Source organism: Tribolium castaneum, chromosome 1 (genome assembly GCF_031307605.1).
Source record: "Tribolium castaneum strain GA2 chromosome 1, icTriCast1.1, whole genome shotgun sequence".
In the NCBI taxonomy this organism is placed as follows: domain Eukaryota; kingdom Metazoa; phylum Arthropoda; class Insecta; order Coleoptera; family Tenebrionidae; genus Tribolium; species Tribolium castaneum.
The window spans coordinates 30,667,076-30,682,606 of NC_087394.1; the positions used below are offsets into that span (position 1 = coordinate 30,667,076).

The 15,531-nt window shown below is 39.2% G+C and overlaps 4 protein-coding genes across 5 annotated transcripts; 2 read left to right on the forward strand and 2 right to left on the reverse strand.

Annotated features, from left to right (window-relative positions):
- The first annotated feature begins 3 nt into the window (after positions 1–3).
- On the forward strand, positions 4–2,225 carry pn (prune). The gene is made up of 4 exons (XM_969099.4): positions 4–105; positions 153–379; positions 430–704; positions 751–2,225. Exons 1-4 carry the CDS (start codon positions 61–63, stop codon positions 1,302–1,304), a joined length of 1,101 nt encoding a protein of 366 aa, XP_974192.1. The 5' UTR covers positions 4–60; the 3' UTR covers positions 1,305–2,225.
- Positions 1,310–4,854, reverse strand: NELF-B. The gene is made up of 5 exons (XM_969077.4): positions 4,568–4,854; positions 4,413–4,511; positions 2,240–3,031; positions 1,778–2,185; positions 1,310–1,725 (listed from the first exon to the last, which is right to left on the reverse strand). Exons 1-5 carry the CDS (start codon positions 4,682–4,684, stop codon positions 1,378–1,380), a joined length of 1,764 nt encoding a protein of 587 aa, XP_974170.1. The 5' UTR covers positions 4,685–4,854; the 3' UTR covers positions 1,310–1,377.
- A 145-nt stretch (positions 4,855–4,999) lies between these two features.
- dikar lies at positions 5,000–13,315 on the forward strand. Its single transcript, XM_008192715.3, has 9 exons — positions 5,000–5,377; positions 5,448–5,536; positions 5,595–6,224; positions 6,272–6,533; positions 6,992–7,178; positions 7,379–7,641; positions 7,695–8,291; positions 8,367–11,318; positions 11,848–13,315. The coding sequence occupies exons 1-9, from the start codon at positions 5,350–5,352 to the stop codon at positions 12,438–12,440; spliced, it is 5,601 nt and encodes a 1,866-aa protein (XP_008190937.1). The 5' UTR covers positions 5,000–5,349; the 3' UTR covers positions 12,441–13,315.
- Positions 13,144–15,477, reverse strand: LOC662956 (cytochrome P450 CYP12A2). Of its 2 annotated transcripts, none has more exons than XM_008192713.3 (6): positions 15,293–15,477; positions 14,783–15,043; positions 14,322–14,735; positions 13,716–14,269; positions 13,467–13,667; positions 13,144–13,419 (listed from the first exon to the last, which is right to left on the reverse strand). In XM_008192713.3, exons 2-6 carry the CDS (start codon positions 14,979–14,981, stop codon positions 13,303–13,305), a joined length of 1,485 nt encoding a protein of 494 aa, XP_008190935.1. In that variant the 5' UTR covers positions 14,982–15,043; positions 15,293–15,477; the 3' UTR covers positions 13,144–13,302. The 2 variants fall into 2 exon arrangements, with proteins under 2 accessions (XP_008190935.1, XP_008190936.1); XM_008192714.3 differs by having other exon boundaries at positions 15,289–15,477.
- Between the last annotated feature and the right edge of the window lie 54 nt (positions 15,478–15,531).

Genomic DNA, 15,531 nt, shown 5'->3' on the forward strand with positions numbered 1-15,531 from the left:
TTTTATTTTGTTAACCTAACCTCAAAATTGGTAAAAGCTGTGATATAAGTGCTCAATAAAATGGAACAGTTTTTAGAATTTATAAGGAAGGCCAAACAAGCTCTCGTTTGTACATTGCCTGTTTATTTCGCTCTTTAATAATTTCTTTGTAGAGCAATATTGGAACTTTCAAAAACGTTCATTTGGTGCTTGGGAATGAGTCTTGTGACTTGGACTCCACAATTTCTGCATTATCCCTTGCTTATTTAATACATTCACGTAATACTAACGATTTAGTAATCCCCGTGATGAACGTTGAAGCTAGATATTTTCCCTTGAGGACTGAGACAAATTACTTGTTGAAAAAATACGCTATTGATCCCAAAAATCTCGTTTACAAGTAAACATTCATCGAAACATTTTTGTCTCCTTAACTTTAATTAATTGCAGGGATCAGATCAATTATTCAAATATCTTAAAAACCACCAAAGTAACAACTAGCTTAGTGGACCACCATGTGTTATCAAACCATGATAAAGTCCTAGAACCAACAGTTGTAGAAATCTTTGACCACAGAACCATCAACACCGAAGAAATTTGTCGGGGGGATCACGTGGAAAAGACCGTTATTAAAATAGTCGGTTCTTGTTGCACTTTGATCACAAATGAAATTATTGAGTCAAAGTTGCCAATTTTATTTCATGACTTGAGTCACCTTTTATATGGTAAAAATTCCAGAAAGTTTTATCTTTGATTAAAAAATTCTTATAGCTACAATTATTTACGACACTATCGGACTTGATAAGGAAAGTGGGAAAACGTTCGAGGATGATCTTCAAGTTGCACATTACTTGGAAAACATCCTTAAACCAACCGAAACCAGGAAAGAATTGTTCAACGTGTTGTGGAAAATCCACAACGATACGTCTAGTCTGACTAGCCAAGATTTACTCTACCGAGACCTAAAAGTGGTTAAGGGTGTCCCAATCCCGGGTTTACCAATGTTGGTTGAGCAATATTTAAGTCGTGAGGATGCAGATAGCGCTATTGCAGCGTTCGCGAGTGAATTCAAAACATCCAGTGTTGTTTTAATTGGGATTGACGCTAGTGGCGACGTTAAAAGAGACATTGCGGTTTTTTCTACCGATTCCACGTTTAAAAAAACGTTAATCTCGATTTTGAATGACAGTAAACATGACTTACGACTCACCGAGACTTCTGTAAAAAGTAAGAATATTGTGTGTTTCGGACAGGGCAATATTAAATTGACACGTAAATTTATTCTGCCTCTGGTAAACGATGCAGCTGTACAATGCCAAAAATAGGAAAATGCATTGTTAGTCTTTAATAAACGAAATTATAAATAACACTCTACAAAATTATAAAATACCACTGTTTTCATAACGTATGGTGATACGGAGCAGGCGTTGGCACACTCATTAGAGGCGAGTTGAGGTCAATATCCATTTCAAGAGGTACAGCAGTCTCCTCTTGCGAATTAATCTTAGTCTGAAGCGTTTCGTACAAATTGTGAACCTTTTCGCTGTGTTGGTGCGTCGGTTGCAGCGCTTTCATCAGCGTGTGTAAACGACTAGCCGGCAGTCGGGAATGTACATACCACAGCAATTTCAGTAAATGTCTTGTCACGTTCTCCCTCGTCAGCCCAGCAAAAAAGAATTCGTCGAAGAGAACAGTACAAAAATCCTCAGCTTGAAACTCCTCCGGATTATGAATAAGGAAAATGACCTGCGGAAACCACAACTTTGCAAATAATTAACACAAATGTGTGTACACGTACGAGAGAGTGGAGGAACGGGTCCTCAAAAGCCCGGTCGTCTTTACAGTTCGCCAAAACCGTCAAGACTCGCAGCAGCCCCACCCTGTCTTTAAGCCGGGCCACGTTCAGGGTGTAGTACATGGCGAGAATACTGGCGACTGAACTGTCTTGAATGTAGGCCTCCACTGCATCGGGCAAGGGCCCCGAATGTTCGATAACTGTGATAGCAGCTTCGCGTTCATCTGGGGGCAATTTGCCTGACAATTGCCGCACTTGGTCGTCGACCATGAGCGACATTAGGGCCGGCAAAAATTTCGTAACGACCTGACTGTCCAGTTTGGGCTCTTTGAAGTCTTGGGAGTCGATCATGACCCAGGCACTTAGACCCAAAGCCAACATTCGCAAGAGCAAAATTAAAATCGTATTGTCCTAAAATATTCGTATAAAAATTATAATTTTGTTTCGAAAATTCTCATTATTTACCCTCGGCATCCCTTCTACGTATATGAGATGATGCAGGATTTTTATGGCCGACGTGGCCAAAAAATTAATGGCGTAGGGGTCGCATAAAGTCATTGATAAATCGCCCAGCACCTGCTCTTGGCCCCTCTTAACGTTATCCAAAAACCCTTGCAACTCCCTTGAGCGTTTAATGTCGACATTTTTTTCCCTAATGCAGGCATCAAGGCACCACGTAAATTTATGGCATGGATCTATCGAAATTATATCCTGAACTTCCAAATCGTGTAAGGCCATTAATAATTCGGCCCTCAAAGTGCAGTAATGCACGTTTCGGGTCCGCAAAAACAAAGTGCGAAGAAACTGGAGCACCATATCGTACAATTTAACACTGTTTCCAATCATGTGTGCCAACTTCTGGACGACTTCCCCTTGGCGCCGCACCTTGGGGGAAGGCCCGAAGAACTGGGTGCTGATGTTGGTGTGATCGAACAGCACGTTCTCTTTTTCGCTGATGTACTGACTCAAGAGAGGCGAGACCTCATCTCCGAAGAGCGACTGGTTGTCCTTCCAGATCTGCCGTTTGACTTCTGTGTCAGTGTCGTTGTACAGTTCCCGATCTCTAACTAATATTTTCAAATAGTTGTCGTCAATCTGTGGTGTGTTTTTCAAAATCGCCATCACTATCGGCCTTAAAGCCTTCACTTTGACCACAGGGAAACTCTTTACGAGTAAATCTTTCAGCTTCCTGTCCCTTTCGCGTCCTTCTTGCTTGCCGATTTCATTGATGTGTGCGATTAGTTTCTCTCGGAGTTCCTGAACCAACATCGTAATTTTTTCATTAAAGGGAAATAAATACAGCGAGTTGGGAACTTTATTCGGGAATTTTTTACTAATGGAATTTATGTCTACATGAATGGCAAACTTATCTCGCTGGACCTGAATGAGGGCACATAAAACACTTTATGTTTTGACGTTTTACTACCAAAGTTGGTTTTGTGAGATTACACGTTTATTTATGTATCTAATAGAATGTAAACCAACATTGCGTTTTATTACAAAACTTTTGTTCGTAACAATGCGGTTTAAAGCCAAAAACAATAAAATGTTTTTAAAAAAAGTACAATTACTGCAATCAGAAAAAAATCACAACAATTGAATAAGGAAATACGGTGTTAATACATTTTAATTGAAAATCAATAAATCCAGTTGTAAATTATGGAGTAATGAACGAAACAAGACACCAACCAAAAATGAGTCACATTATCGACCAACTCCTGAGCGCATTTTCATACAGTTTGCACCATAAAAGCAATTATAAACAGTTTTATAATTCTTATTAAGTAAAACCATGATACATTAAATACCATCTGATTTTCGGGATGTACTCGAGTAATAATCACATTCAAAACAACATTTAATTTAAATTTCATAATTATTATTATGAAAACATTAAAAACAACGTTGAATTTGACTTTTACCCTTTTTTCTAACTCAGATTTTCCTGAAACATCAATTTTTAGGAAAATGAGACGATTATTTTCAGGTTTTAGTCGTTGAAATTTGTTGAGTTTGAAAATCAACCCATTGAGGTCGTTTTAACACAAAAATGGAAAAATAACTTGTTTTTAAGCCCACTTTAGCTATTAAAACGTCGATTTTTTATGAAAAATACCCTATTTTTTATGTCCTTTTTAAAATGTGAGCCAGATTTTAATGCTAAAAATAAGGAAAACTAGGAAAGAGTGGGGTATAATGATCCCTCGAAAAATCCCTGTTTTGTAAAGATTTCTTAAAAAATATGAGCCAGGCGTAACAACTGAATCTGTGGTTTTTATTAAAAAAATAAATACATAGACAATAGAAAAATGACTAAGAAAAATCGGATAGTTTATAAACTATCTAGCTATTTTAGTTGAAACTGGGTTTTCTATTAGTTTGCAAACTAACCAGCTAGTGTACAAATTAGCCAAGTTTACACATTGACCGTAACATAGTTTAGTTTTAATTTTCTTTATTTGTTATTTTTGGGTAGGTATACGCCTTCCCCTTCACTGACGAAACTTATTGAACATTATTACTGTGTATGGTTTGTTTAAAATCAAATATATTGATGCCAGTTCTAGTGAACTTTAAAGTCCAACCCATCAGACATTGCCACTAATGAGGGGATTAATATTTAATGAGAATACTTTACCTCTACAACTGACATGTGAAAATCCAGTCTTCTCACCCCGTGTAGATCAAGTAATGGAAGCATTGGGCGTAATGAGGGTAAAAGTATCCCGTTTGTAACCTATAAGAAAGCGAATTTATTTACAAATCTATGGATAAAATCATGACAAAAAGTACCTGAAACTCTTCAATGGCTTTGAGCGGATCAGTGCAACTAGTTAAGGCATGTTTGAGGAAGGTGGGCCCGTGTATATTGAGGGCTTCCAAAGGGAAATCGTTTCTGGATGAAGACATTTTGCAGTACGAATCCTTACACTAGTAAAACATCAAATCGACGCAGTTTATCACTTAAATTCGGTGTTAGTATCACAGAGATTACAATTACACATCTCAATAAATATAAACACACAGCTTTCATAACCCATTATGAAAATATATTGTCAAAAAACACACCATTTGCTGTCAAAAGCGTCAAACAAAACAAAGGTCTTTCACCTATTTAAAATGCTGCGCTGTGATTGGTCGACGTCAAATACAATAAGAAGCGGTAAAAGCAGCACTATTCTAATAACTTCCGGTTTTTCAAAAGGCGAATTTTCAAAGTGACTCTGACAGTTGTCAGGAATTTTCGGCGATGCGTTAGGAGCATGTTTACATTGTGTAATATCGGGCAATTGGCGGAATTACGGTGATTTTGCGGTAAATTACGCCGAGTGTGACGACGTTAAGTGACGTAGAAATAGACGCTAGGTTGCACTAGTACGCAGATTTGGGGGAAGCCTATCAAAGCTTGTTGAAGAAATGGCATTCTTTTTGACACCCAAAGGCCTATAGTGCGCTAAATGTGGCTGGTTATCCGCCGTTCGAGTCGTAAATTCGTTAATTCATGGCTTTTTGGGGAGTTTCGTCGAGATTAATGTGAATTAACAACGTTACATGTATTGATCACCGTATAGGTTATGTTTCCAACTTTCATTAGCATCCTAGGTGTGTTTACGGAAATTCGCCGATTTGGCTTCTCAAGTGCTGTTTTCCCTAATTCTGGCCGTTGTTTCAGATATTCAATCATGGTGGGAGGTTCCAAGCATTGCACATTTTTGTTCATTGTTTCGAACAGCATTTAACCTTTTGGATTTTGATATCGAGGTAAAACCACGCAAACAATTCCTGCGTTCGGGTTTTGATTCGTTTTGCTTTGATCTAGGATTTGGAGGAGGCTCTCTTGACTGATGGGACGGAGGAAACCTCTTGGCTTCAAGAACTGATCGTGAGGCTTCTCAGTGGGTGCTTGCCGAACAATGAAATCTCAACGTTCAATTATCAGATGTTCCTGAGACGTCTCTTTCGCCAGAAATGTCAGGAACATGATCAATACAACCCATTTAACACAGACGTTGATTTCCAATTGTTACCTTTGAGAACAAAAGTGGACATTTTACATGCACTCTGTGATTTTCGTTTAGATGCTGATGATGTGCTTGACCAGCTGAAAAATTTAGAAGCAGACAGCTTGAGGGTTGAGCCCCTGGGTTATGACAGTAACGAATCTGCTTACTGGTATTTTTACGGTACTAGACTGTACAGAGAGGACTTTAAAACCAAGAATAATAAGAAGAAATCCGTGTGGCAGGTTATTTGTTTCACTGAAGACGATTGGTTTCAACTTAACAAGAAATTTAAAAAATCGACTGCTAAGTGTGAAAGAGAGTTACATCGTACTTTAAGTGAGAACTTCTTGCCTGAATTGCCCAGATTGTTCCGGGAAAAGGAAAGACTGGCCAGGAAGCGTCTGCTGGAAAATCAACCGAGACGCACTTCTCGACGTTTGAGAAAAGTAGTAAGAAGTTAATTATTTAATTTTTTTACAAGAGATTATTACAGGAAAATACAACTGAAAAAGAAGAAGTAACGTGTGAATCGCCGAAAACCAATCCTCTTGAAGAGGAAGAAAGACAAAGAAAGCGCGATTTGGAAATCAAGAGAAAAGAAGCTTATGAGAGAAGTAACAGACTTAAAGAGCAGAGCGAAGATAGCCAAAGTGAGGACTCTGAAGTACGGTATGAGATGGGCGGGACTAAAACGCGACAAAAGAAGTCCAAAGGAAGACAAAGAAAATTGTCAACAAGTTCCTCTAACAGTAAAGGTAAATACGAAATTATCAATTGTAACCTTGAGATGTACAAGGTGCTATAGCTAAGACTTTTTTATTAAAACTTTATTTATAAGCTAAAAATAATGAATTACCAAGAAAACAAACTTACCTTGAAACTTAAAAAAACGCAAGAATATTAATTAAACAATTGATTGATGTATCTAATATTCTTTTATTTAAAAATCTACCTTTTCGAATAAAAATGGTCCGATTTATGAATTTCTTACTACTATTCGTATTTATAAATAACACTATATGATCCCATGATTAGTTAAAACAGGAGACCAGGAAATTTACAAATTATAGTCTTGTTTTAATTTGCGTTTTATTGCTTATCTCCGAGAATATTTCAGGTATTTTGATTCATTAGTCACACAGATAACCTATCAGAATATTCTGAAATATGATAATTAGAACAGTAAATATAATTAATTATAACCACTTGTTAGATGCATCATCTGCGCCGAAGAGCTCAAAAAGGAAGAAAACAGGTGAGGAGACTTCAAAATCCTCGACTTCTTCCGCAACTACAACAGTTGGTCGACAAACCAACAATTCGCTGGCGGCAGCTACTGGACAAATTGTTATCCAACCTGTTACCAACTCACACAAGAAAAAACTAAAAACTTCTCAAGTGTAAGTTGTTTTTTCCCATTGCACATATTATTCAAAGTTCCTGTTGACCTAAAATTTACCAAATAAGTGGAAATTTTAGATAAATTTGGGTTTGTGAAAGTTTTCTTCCATGCATGTCCCTGCTCCTTTCAATCCCTGTAATTTTATGGTAATTTCTTATCAGAAAGATGTGCGGTTTTGGAGTAAAGTGCAAATTTTAGGTTTCGTCAAACCGACGAAGATCTAATAACAGGAATGCACAAGATCTTAGATTACGTAAAAAATCATGAAGACGCATGGCCCTTTGCCGATCCTGTTGATGAGGATTACGCACCCAATTATTACACAGTTATTCGGAAACCAATGGATTTGCAAAGAATGGAAGAGAGGCTGGATGCAGGTTATTACAAGAACTTTGCAAAATTCAGAGACGATTTCCAGTTAATCGTGGACAATTGTCGACTTTATAACGGTGTTGAAAATGGTAAAAAAATAATCAATAATTTATCAGTTTAGTTAACTTGTTACATATTTCAGAATATACGGAAATGGTCGATAATTTGTTGAAAGTATTTGAAAGAGCAACTGAGAAATTTTTGGACCAAATCTCATCATCCGACGACGAAATCGCCGTTGAATTCCCTAATACTGATCTGGACGCAAAAGATACCAAAAAGAACAACAAACCAGAATCTAAATCATCAAAGCGTAAACCGACTCTTGCAGCTAAAACAGATAAAAAGAGGGAGCATTCGCCCTCTGAAGAATCTCTAGGTAAAAGGAGTCTTTCCTGTGATTCGCTTATTGAGGAAGATGAAAAGATATCGTCGAATAAAAAAGACAAAAACACTAAGAAAACAAATAAAGTAGCTAAAAAGGATAAAAACGACACTAAGAAAAACACACGAGATAAGAAGAATTCTAATAGTAAACACAAGAAAGAGAAATTTTCAAGTCCCTTGAGAAGTAGAAGTCCTAGCAGGAGCGTTAGTCGAGATTCCTTTAGGCGAAGTTATAGCAGTAGTCCTCCGCCCTCAAGTGTCCCTTCCAGTCCCGATAACAGGTTCGATTTTTTCCCAAAAAAACATAAGTCTTTTGAAGATAAGGACTCGGACACCCATTCAGGGCCTAAAGGTGAGGATTTTTAGACATTTTCTAATTTTTTTAAATCAAATACTCATTTTAATACTGACGTTTTTATTTGAAAAGGTAAACAGAAGCAGAAGCAAGACGACACAAACACATGTGATACTTCAGCAAAGAAACAAAATGACAAACCGGTCACATCGCCATCAAAACCGAAAGATAAACATAACAAGCTTCGAGAAACTATAGAAAAATTAAAAGCCAAAAGTGAAATTTCGAATAAATTGAACGACGACGAGTTCCGTTTCGACTTGGATACCTTTAAAGAAAACAAGGAAAAGTCCAAGAAAGACGACAAAAGTCGAAAGAAGAAGGATAAAGTGACTAAGCCACACTTGAAGAAAGACCTCGATTTTGAAGATAGTAATAGCACAATGGAGAGTTTGCATACTACTGACAATAAGAAGAAGAAAACAAACACGAAAAATTGTAAAAATGCGTCGATTGATGCTTTGACAATTGCTACAGAACAGACGCTGAAAGACATCAACAAGTGGTTAGACGACACACCAAAATATTCGGAATTTAGTTCGGCGAGTAATTCTCCGTGTTATCCTCCTTTGGATGACTTCGATATTGTCAATAAGATTGACAACGATCCTCGGAAGAAAGTCGAAAAATTCAATTCGAAAAAGGACGGAATTGGTAAAGATATAAAGAGACGAACATTTAGTAGAGATCCGGCGAAATTTCTCAAACGCCGGGAAGTGCAAAGGACCATAGATCGTCTACAGCCTGGAAAAAGCAAAGGCAATTTGATTTCGAGCGTTCAGAGTTCGAAACAAACAGACGAACTGTTTCCTCTAGGTCCGCTATCAAAGAATAAAGACACAAAAAATTCTTTGATCGTTAAAACTGACGATAACGCACCAAAGTTGAGTTTAGGCTCGGTTTTGGACAGTTTCGGACGGCACAAGTTTGTCGACGACACGAAACAGGACGAATCCGAAAATGCGACCAAAAAAGACGAAAAGTTTAGCATCAGTACGGAAATTAAAGAGGAAACTCAAATTAAACCCAAACTGGAAGATGTAAAGAAAGAATCTCCCGTGCGAGAAGAATCTAGTATGATGAGTGGAGCAACTCCAAATTTAAGTGCCTGGTTTAAAGCTTTCGGTGCCCCGAAAATTCAATCATCCCAAAAGAAAAGTGAAAAGTCGGAAGGAAAAGAAAGCGAGAAAACTGACGATAGTAAAGTTGATCCCAAATCGAAGGAGGAAGCAAAAGTTCCAGTCCCTGAACATTCACCGAGCACTGACAGCCCCGTGGCCACTCACGGCCAACCCGTGCCAAGACAAAGGAAAGTGAGTACTGGAAGTAGCATATCGGAGCGTTCGTCATTCAGCCAAGACATGGACTCGCCCAGAGTGGGAATCGACGAAAGACTTGGGGCCTACCCGGCCCCCTACCCATCCCCCATGCACCGTTCGCCCTCTGGGGCCTCGCCAGTGATGGCCTCGCCCCGTCCGGACGTCTCCCCCAAAGCAGCCCCATATCCTCCCTTCAACGGACAAATCAGAGTAGGGTTCTACCAAGACACGGTCTCGAACAAAAGCAGCCCTGACAAGTCGTGCAGCCCCCGAGACAATCCCCAGTCGCCCTACGCCCAATGCTCTGAACACGTCTACACCCCTAATACCACCCAAAACATGCCTTATACGTATCCCAACTCGCCCTATTACTCACACACACCGAATTATAGCAACACGAATCCTACGCCTCCCTATAATCCGGATAGTGTGAACCCTCCATCTTACTACGACACGAATAAGTCACTAACGGATCAGTACCAAGCCAAGAATATACAAAATTATGTTAATTCGCCCAATAATGTGCAATCACCGTCGCCACATCCTCCAATAGAGACGTTCCGACAAGAGGATCAGAACCAGAACAAAGTGAACGAGAAGATGGTGCAAAGTGCGATGTTTCCAGTCAAGAAACGGGCATACAATGAGTCAGACTCGGCCCAGATGAGTCACAGGTACGAGGAAGTCAACCGAAATATCCAACCCATGGAGGGCCAAAACACCCAGAATGTTGACACCATGCATATGAATGCGCGTGAGGAGTCCATGAAACACTACATCCATCAAAATATCCCAGACCCTAAACCACTAACAGTCCAGACCAATGTTTCGCCCCAACAACAACTCGCCTCCCCGATTATAAACTACTCTACGCCGTCAAATCCGTACAATAACTACAGTAACGAGTCTAATTACCCCCTAAATATACTATCGCGAAGTCTGGCCTCGACCCCAGGCATTGAGCGAAAACTGGACATTGGGAAATATACCAATATGGGGTACTCCGGCCCCGAGGTGAACTTCCCAAGGGGTATGCAACAGTACAGTCGGTCAGAGTTGAGCTATGCGAGACCCCCATCCAACGACCAACAACCAGTATCCAACCAAGGACAACAACCATCCGAGGTTTTGCACTACTCGAACGCCAGCCCCCATATGGGGTACAAAAACGTCGACATGAACGCAGCGACTTCCAACCCACAACAAGCACACACCAACTATACAAACACTTCGGTGCATTCGAACCCCAATCGTTTAGGGCAGCCTCTAGACGTGCAGAGTTCGTACAAGTCGAACGAAGTGTCGATACCCAGGCCGACGTACAATACTCACATCGATATGGACCAACCTTTAGGTTTAAGAGGGAATATAGCGAATTTGTCGCATATCGTCGACCGGTATAATAATGACGAGAGGATGTTGACCGGATTGCAACCAGCAGCAAGTCAGTATTATGGTGATAAGGGCTTAGGAGGGCCCCATATGTTTAATAAACCCATCTGTACGAGCTCGTCAGGACTGCCGATTTTTAATCAGCCCAATATGATACAGTCATATAATCAGAATATGCAAGTGCCGACTTCTTCAATGTATAATAGGCAGATGACGGAATTGCAGAATCCGATGAGTGGCGAAGCGAAGAATGCCAATGTTGCGCAACAGGGGAGTGAGAAGAAGTCCAAGAAGCGGAAGAGTGCAAAAACAGGTGCGCATTTTGAAAATACCTGCTGTTGTATCAATTTCTGCATATTATTGATACAATCGGTCTTTGAATTTCATTGCTACCGCAAAATTTAAATGAACAAAAAATTACCAAATAGAGTTAATAAAAAGGTCTTCAGGGACATACGAGTATTACAAAAAATTAGAAAATGGGCAATTAGGGCAAGCAGTTAAACTCAACTTGCACAAAACCTAAAACTAAACTAGAATAAAATAAAAAATAAAGGTTAAGAGCCGGTTTTAAGAATGTTTTAATCGAACTTAAATTTTAATTCCCAATTAACTTGACGTTCGTATCATTGCAAAATAAATAATTCGAGTCTAATTCTGAATGATTTTGAATTAAATCTTAATTTCGCTTTCTGTTTTGTTTCGTAGTTAATGAATCAAAAATGGTCATGAGAATAAGAAATCATAGAATAACATTAAAAAAATTCGTAAGCTAGGCCGCCAAAATTAAATAACTTTTTCTTGGATCAAATGTTAAGCCGTCTTTTTCTGCGAAATTACAGCCCAGGCCGCGTCCGCGTCAGAGCCGCCGGCGCAGGCCAACAATCAGGGCTTCCAGTCGTACGCGGGCTTGAAGTCGACCTCCCCCATGGAACCAAGTGCAATATCGCTGAAGACAGCGAGCGTCGTCCCCGGCAGCGCATTCAATTTCGGACCATCGCCGTCAGCGCTGGGCATAGGCTCAGGCCTGTACGGTGACAAAGATGCATATCCCAACTTCCTGGAGGACTTCCGCGCCGCCCCCAACTACTACATCGCGGCGGCGACGGCGGCCCACCACAGATCCACCCCGGACGCCCCCGACAAGCAAACCCGCGTGGCGGCGCACCAGTCGTCCGCCCGGCAGGCCCCCAGTTACCCCTTCATAGGCGCGCGGCAGGCGACGCCCCCTAGTTACCCCCTGAGCAGCCACTTCATGCCGTCTGCGCAGGCGCCCCTCATGGATGCCAGCTCGCCGCTCTACCAGCACTATCTGCAAGCGGGGGTGCTGAACCAGGGACTTTTGGGCCCCCCAGGGCCGTACCCGCCCGGGTACCATCCCGCGCTAAGTATGAGGCAACCATACGATTCCATGACAAGGCCGCCTTGGCTCTAATCGACGGTTTGTTTTTCGGGAAAGTTATTAGTGATTGTTTTTATTTGCCAAAGACAGTTTATTCCGTTTGTTAAATTGTACATTAAATTTTATTTTGGAAATTCGACGATTTTGCGATTATTGTTTTATTTTTTTATAGCGGCGTGCGGAAAGCTCTGTGATTTACTTTACGTGTGATCGTAAATATTTTTGTTATGTCTTTTTCATGTTTATGGATTCACTGTCAATAGTTTTTCGTAACTGTTAGCATCGGACCATTATTTTACCTCATGTTTTATATCATAGTATATCGAACTTTTGTAGTGCTTACAATAGTTCTGTGTTGTTTATTTTAAAATGAAATTGTTGTATACTGGGTAACTCTGACCAGAAGTTGTCTTCGATTAACATGTTGCTATACGGTCGGGTGTATCCGCAAACATTCCCAAATTTTGTGCAAAATATCTACTTACCTAGACTAAGGTTCTTAATAGCAGAGATATATGTCAATGAATTTATTATTCATCACGGTTTGATTTATGTTTATACATTTATGTATAGTACATAAATACACAACTTGTGTTAATTTTACGTACTATTTATTTAGGATATAACATTTACATTGTCTAGATGTTTGCCTTATTCTTAAAAATTTGTAAATTAAAACATCGACAATAGAATCTTAAAGTTATCACTAAATGAATATCAAATTAAAACAAGTGTATGGCATTAAAGCCATATAAGCTTTAATCAGATTTTTATTGTACAAAATTATAAACAATATCAAAAATATACATTTAAAAATGTAAATATGAAATGTAAATGGACTAATACTAGTGTAATTTTGAAAACATGTATTGTTGTACAATGAAATAATAAATATTTAGTGATTTGTATCTACAAATCTTACACTTATCGGCTTATCCGGAATCCGGTTCATCCGGAAAACCATGCCCACGTCCGAACTTCCCGCCGATTCTAAGGCAAAGTTTTTCAGGATCTGAAACAAACACTTTGCCCACTTCTGATCACATTTCAGACACATACCTCTGTCAATAAAATTACTATCTCATTTTCAGCGACTCTCTTCCCTGGGCACATCCTGGGGCCATGACCAAAAGGCAACGAGGCATAGCGATGAAAATCTTCCCTCGTTGCTCTAACAAATCTTTGAGGACGATACTTTTGCGCATCTTTAAAGTATCTTTCATCACGTGCCATCCCTGAGTTAAGCGATAAAAGCAGCGTCTGAAAAATTAATAAATAATCTCGTTTAGTCCACATTTGTTTTGTTACCCCTTTAGGTATCAAGTAGCCCCCGATGACGGTATTATTGCTTAAAAATCTGGAATTGCCACCAGCTGTGGGCGACAGCCTCAGAGTTTCTCTAATACAAGCTTTTAGAAAATCAGTATTTTGTGAGCGAGCCATTTTTTGAATTTCAGGATTTTGGGATAAGTAGTGCAACGTGAAGGAAATAGTTGTAGCTGTAGCATCGATACCACCTAGAAAAATCTCCATAGCTAGCATAATTTTATCGTCCCATGAAAGTTGGTCGTTGCTGAAAAGGGAGTACATGTAGGGTTGTGACTCTTTCACTGATTCAGGGTTTTCGGAGAACTGAAACTTGATCTGTTCCAAATGTCGCTCCAAAATCTTGTAGATTGTGTTGTGAGACGATTCAAGTTTCTTATAAGATGGTGTTTTCCATAATTTCCAAAACGGGGGTTCGATTAATGTGCCGTATAAACCGTCCATAAAGTCTACACTGGCTTTAATGATTTGTTCGGTCTCCAAATTATCGCTGAAAAGGCAGTGGAAGCGATGTCCTGGAGACACAATCGAGATCGCTACAACGATAAAATAAATAAATTTATGCGTCCATTCAGTTTTTTATTTTACCCTCGATTGTAAACTTCAACAAATGCGAAAAAATATCACGTAAAACGAAATTTTCGTCTCTGTGCGTTTTTACATATTCCACAAAAGTCTTAGCAATGTCTTCTTGTTGCCTTTTGTACGGTTCTATCAATTGCAGTTTTAATAAAGGTGTTACTCCTTTTCTCATCTTGTACCACTCCTCCCCATTCCCGGGCACAACTCCCACACTGCTGAATCTTTTCCGCCTAAAGTGGAGCAAAGCCGGAAAGGGGGGCCTTTCAGGCCTCGTCCCTTCATTTTGAAACAGAATTCTCGTATGGTCTGGGTCGAGTGTGACAACCATTGCTGACCCACCCAAATTTAATTTAAAAATTGGCCCCAGAGTTTTACTGATGTCGACAAAAGCTTCAGTCAAACGTTCGGACTTATATTTACCTACACATTTCTAATTAATATTCTGTAATTCTAATATAGACATTTACCTCTAGGAAAAAACAAATACGAGTGGCCTATTACGGGGTACGATTTTAGAGTGGGCAAATTTTTAAAAGACTTATTAACCGGAGAATATTTTATATTGATTAATTGGGTGTGAAACTTATTGTATCTCAACCAACTTGCTATGATACTCATGGTGATTACAAGCAACCAAAATCCGGAATATAAAGTTGGTTCGAGCATCAGAGTCTCGAATAAATTTGAATTTATACATACAGTTCTTGAATATATGTATTACCGGCGACCTAAAAGTTCAAATTGTTGTGTAAATTGTATTTGCAGTCGTGTTATTAAAATGCTAGAGGAGTAGGTGAAATTTCATATGTACCACGTGAAATCCTTGGCAATACAACATTACATCAATTACAACACTCGGCTTACGCCTCGCTTATTAATTCAATAACATTGCTGTATGAGCAATTCCATTTTATCGTTTTTTTTATTCATGTATTTATTTAATTTTATTAAATATTATAGGCGCATAACATACCTACCGACTCGTTTAATAAATTTTATGTTTGCACTTCACAGACCGAAAAGCTACACAAATATAACAATGGACACTTACAAACACGCTACTGTGTTTACTAACAAAAACTGCTCACAGATCTATTCTAGCTTGGGCGATTTGAGCCAATCGTAGGCTTTTTCTAATGTTTTCTTCATTTCTTGAGTTTTGTGTTGAAGTTATGTAACTATTAGTACAATAGCGTTGTGTGTGTTGTAGCCGAAC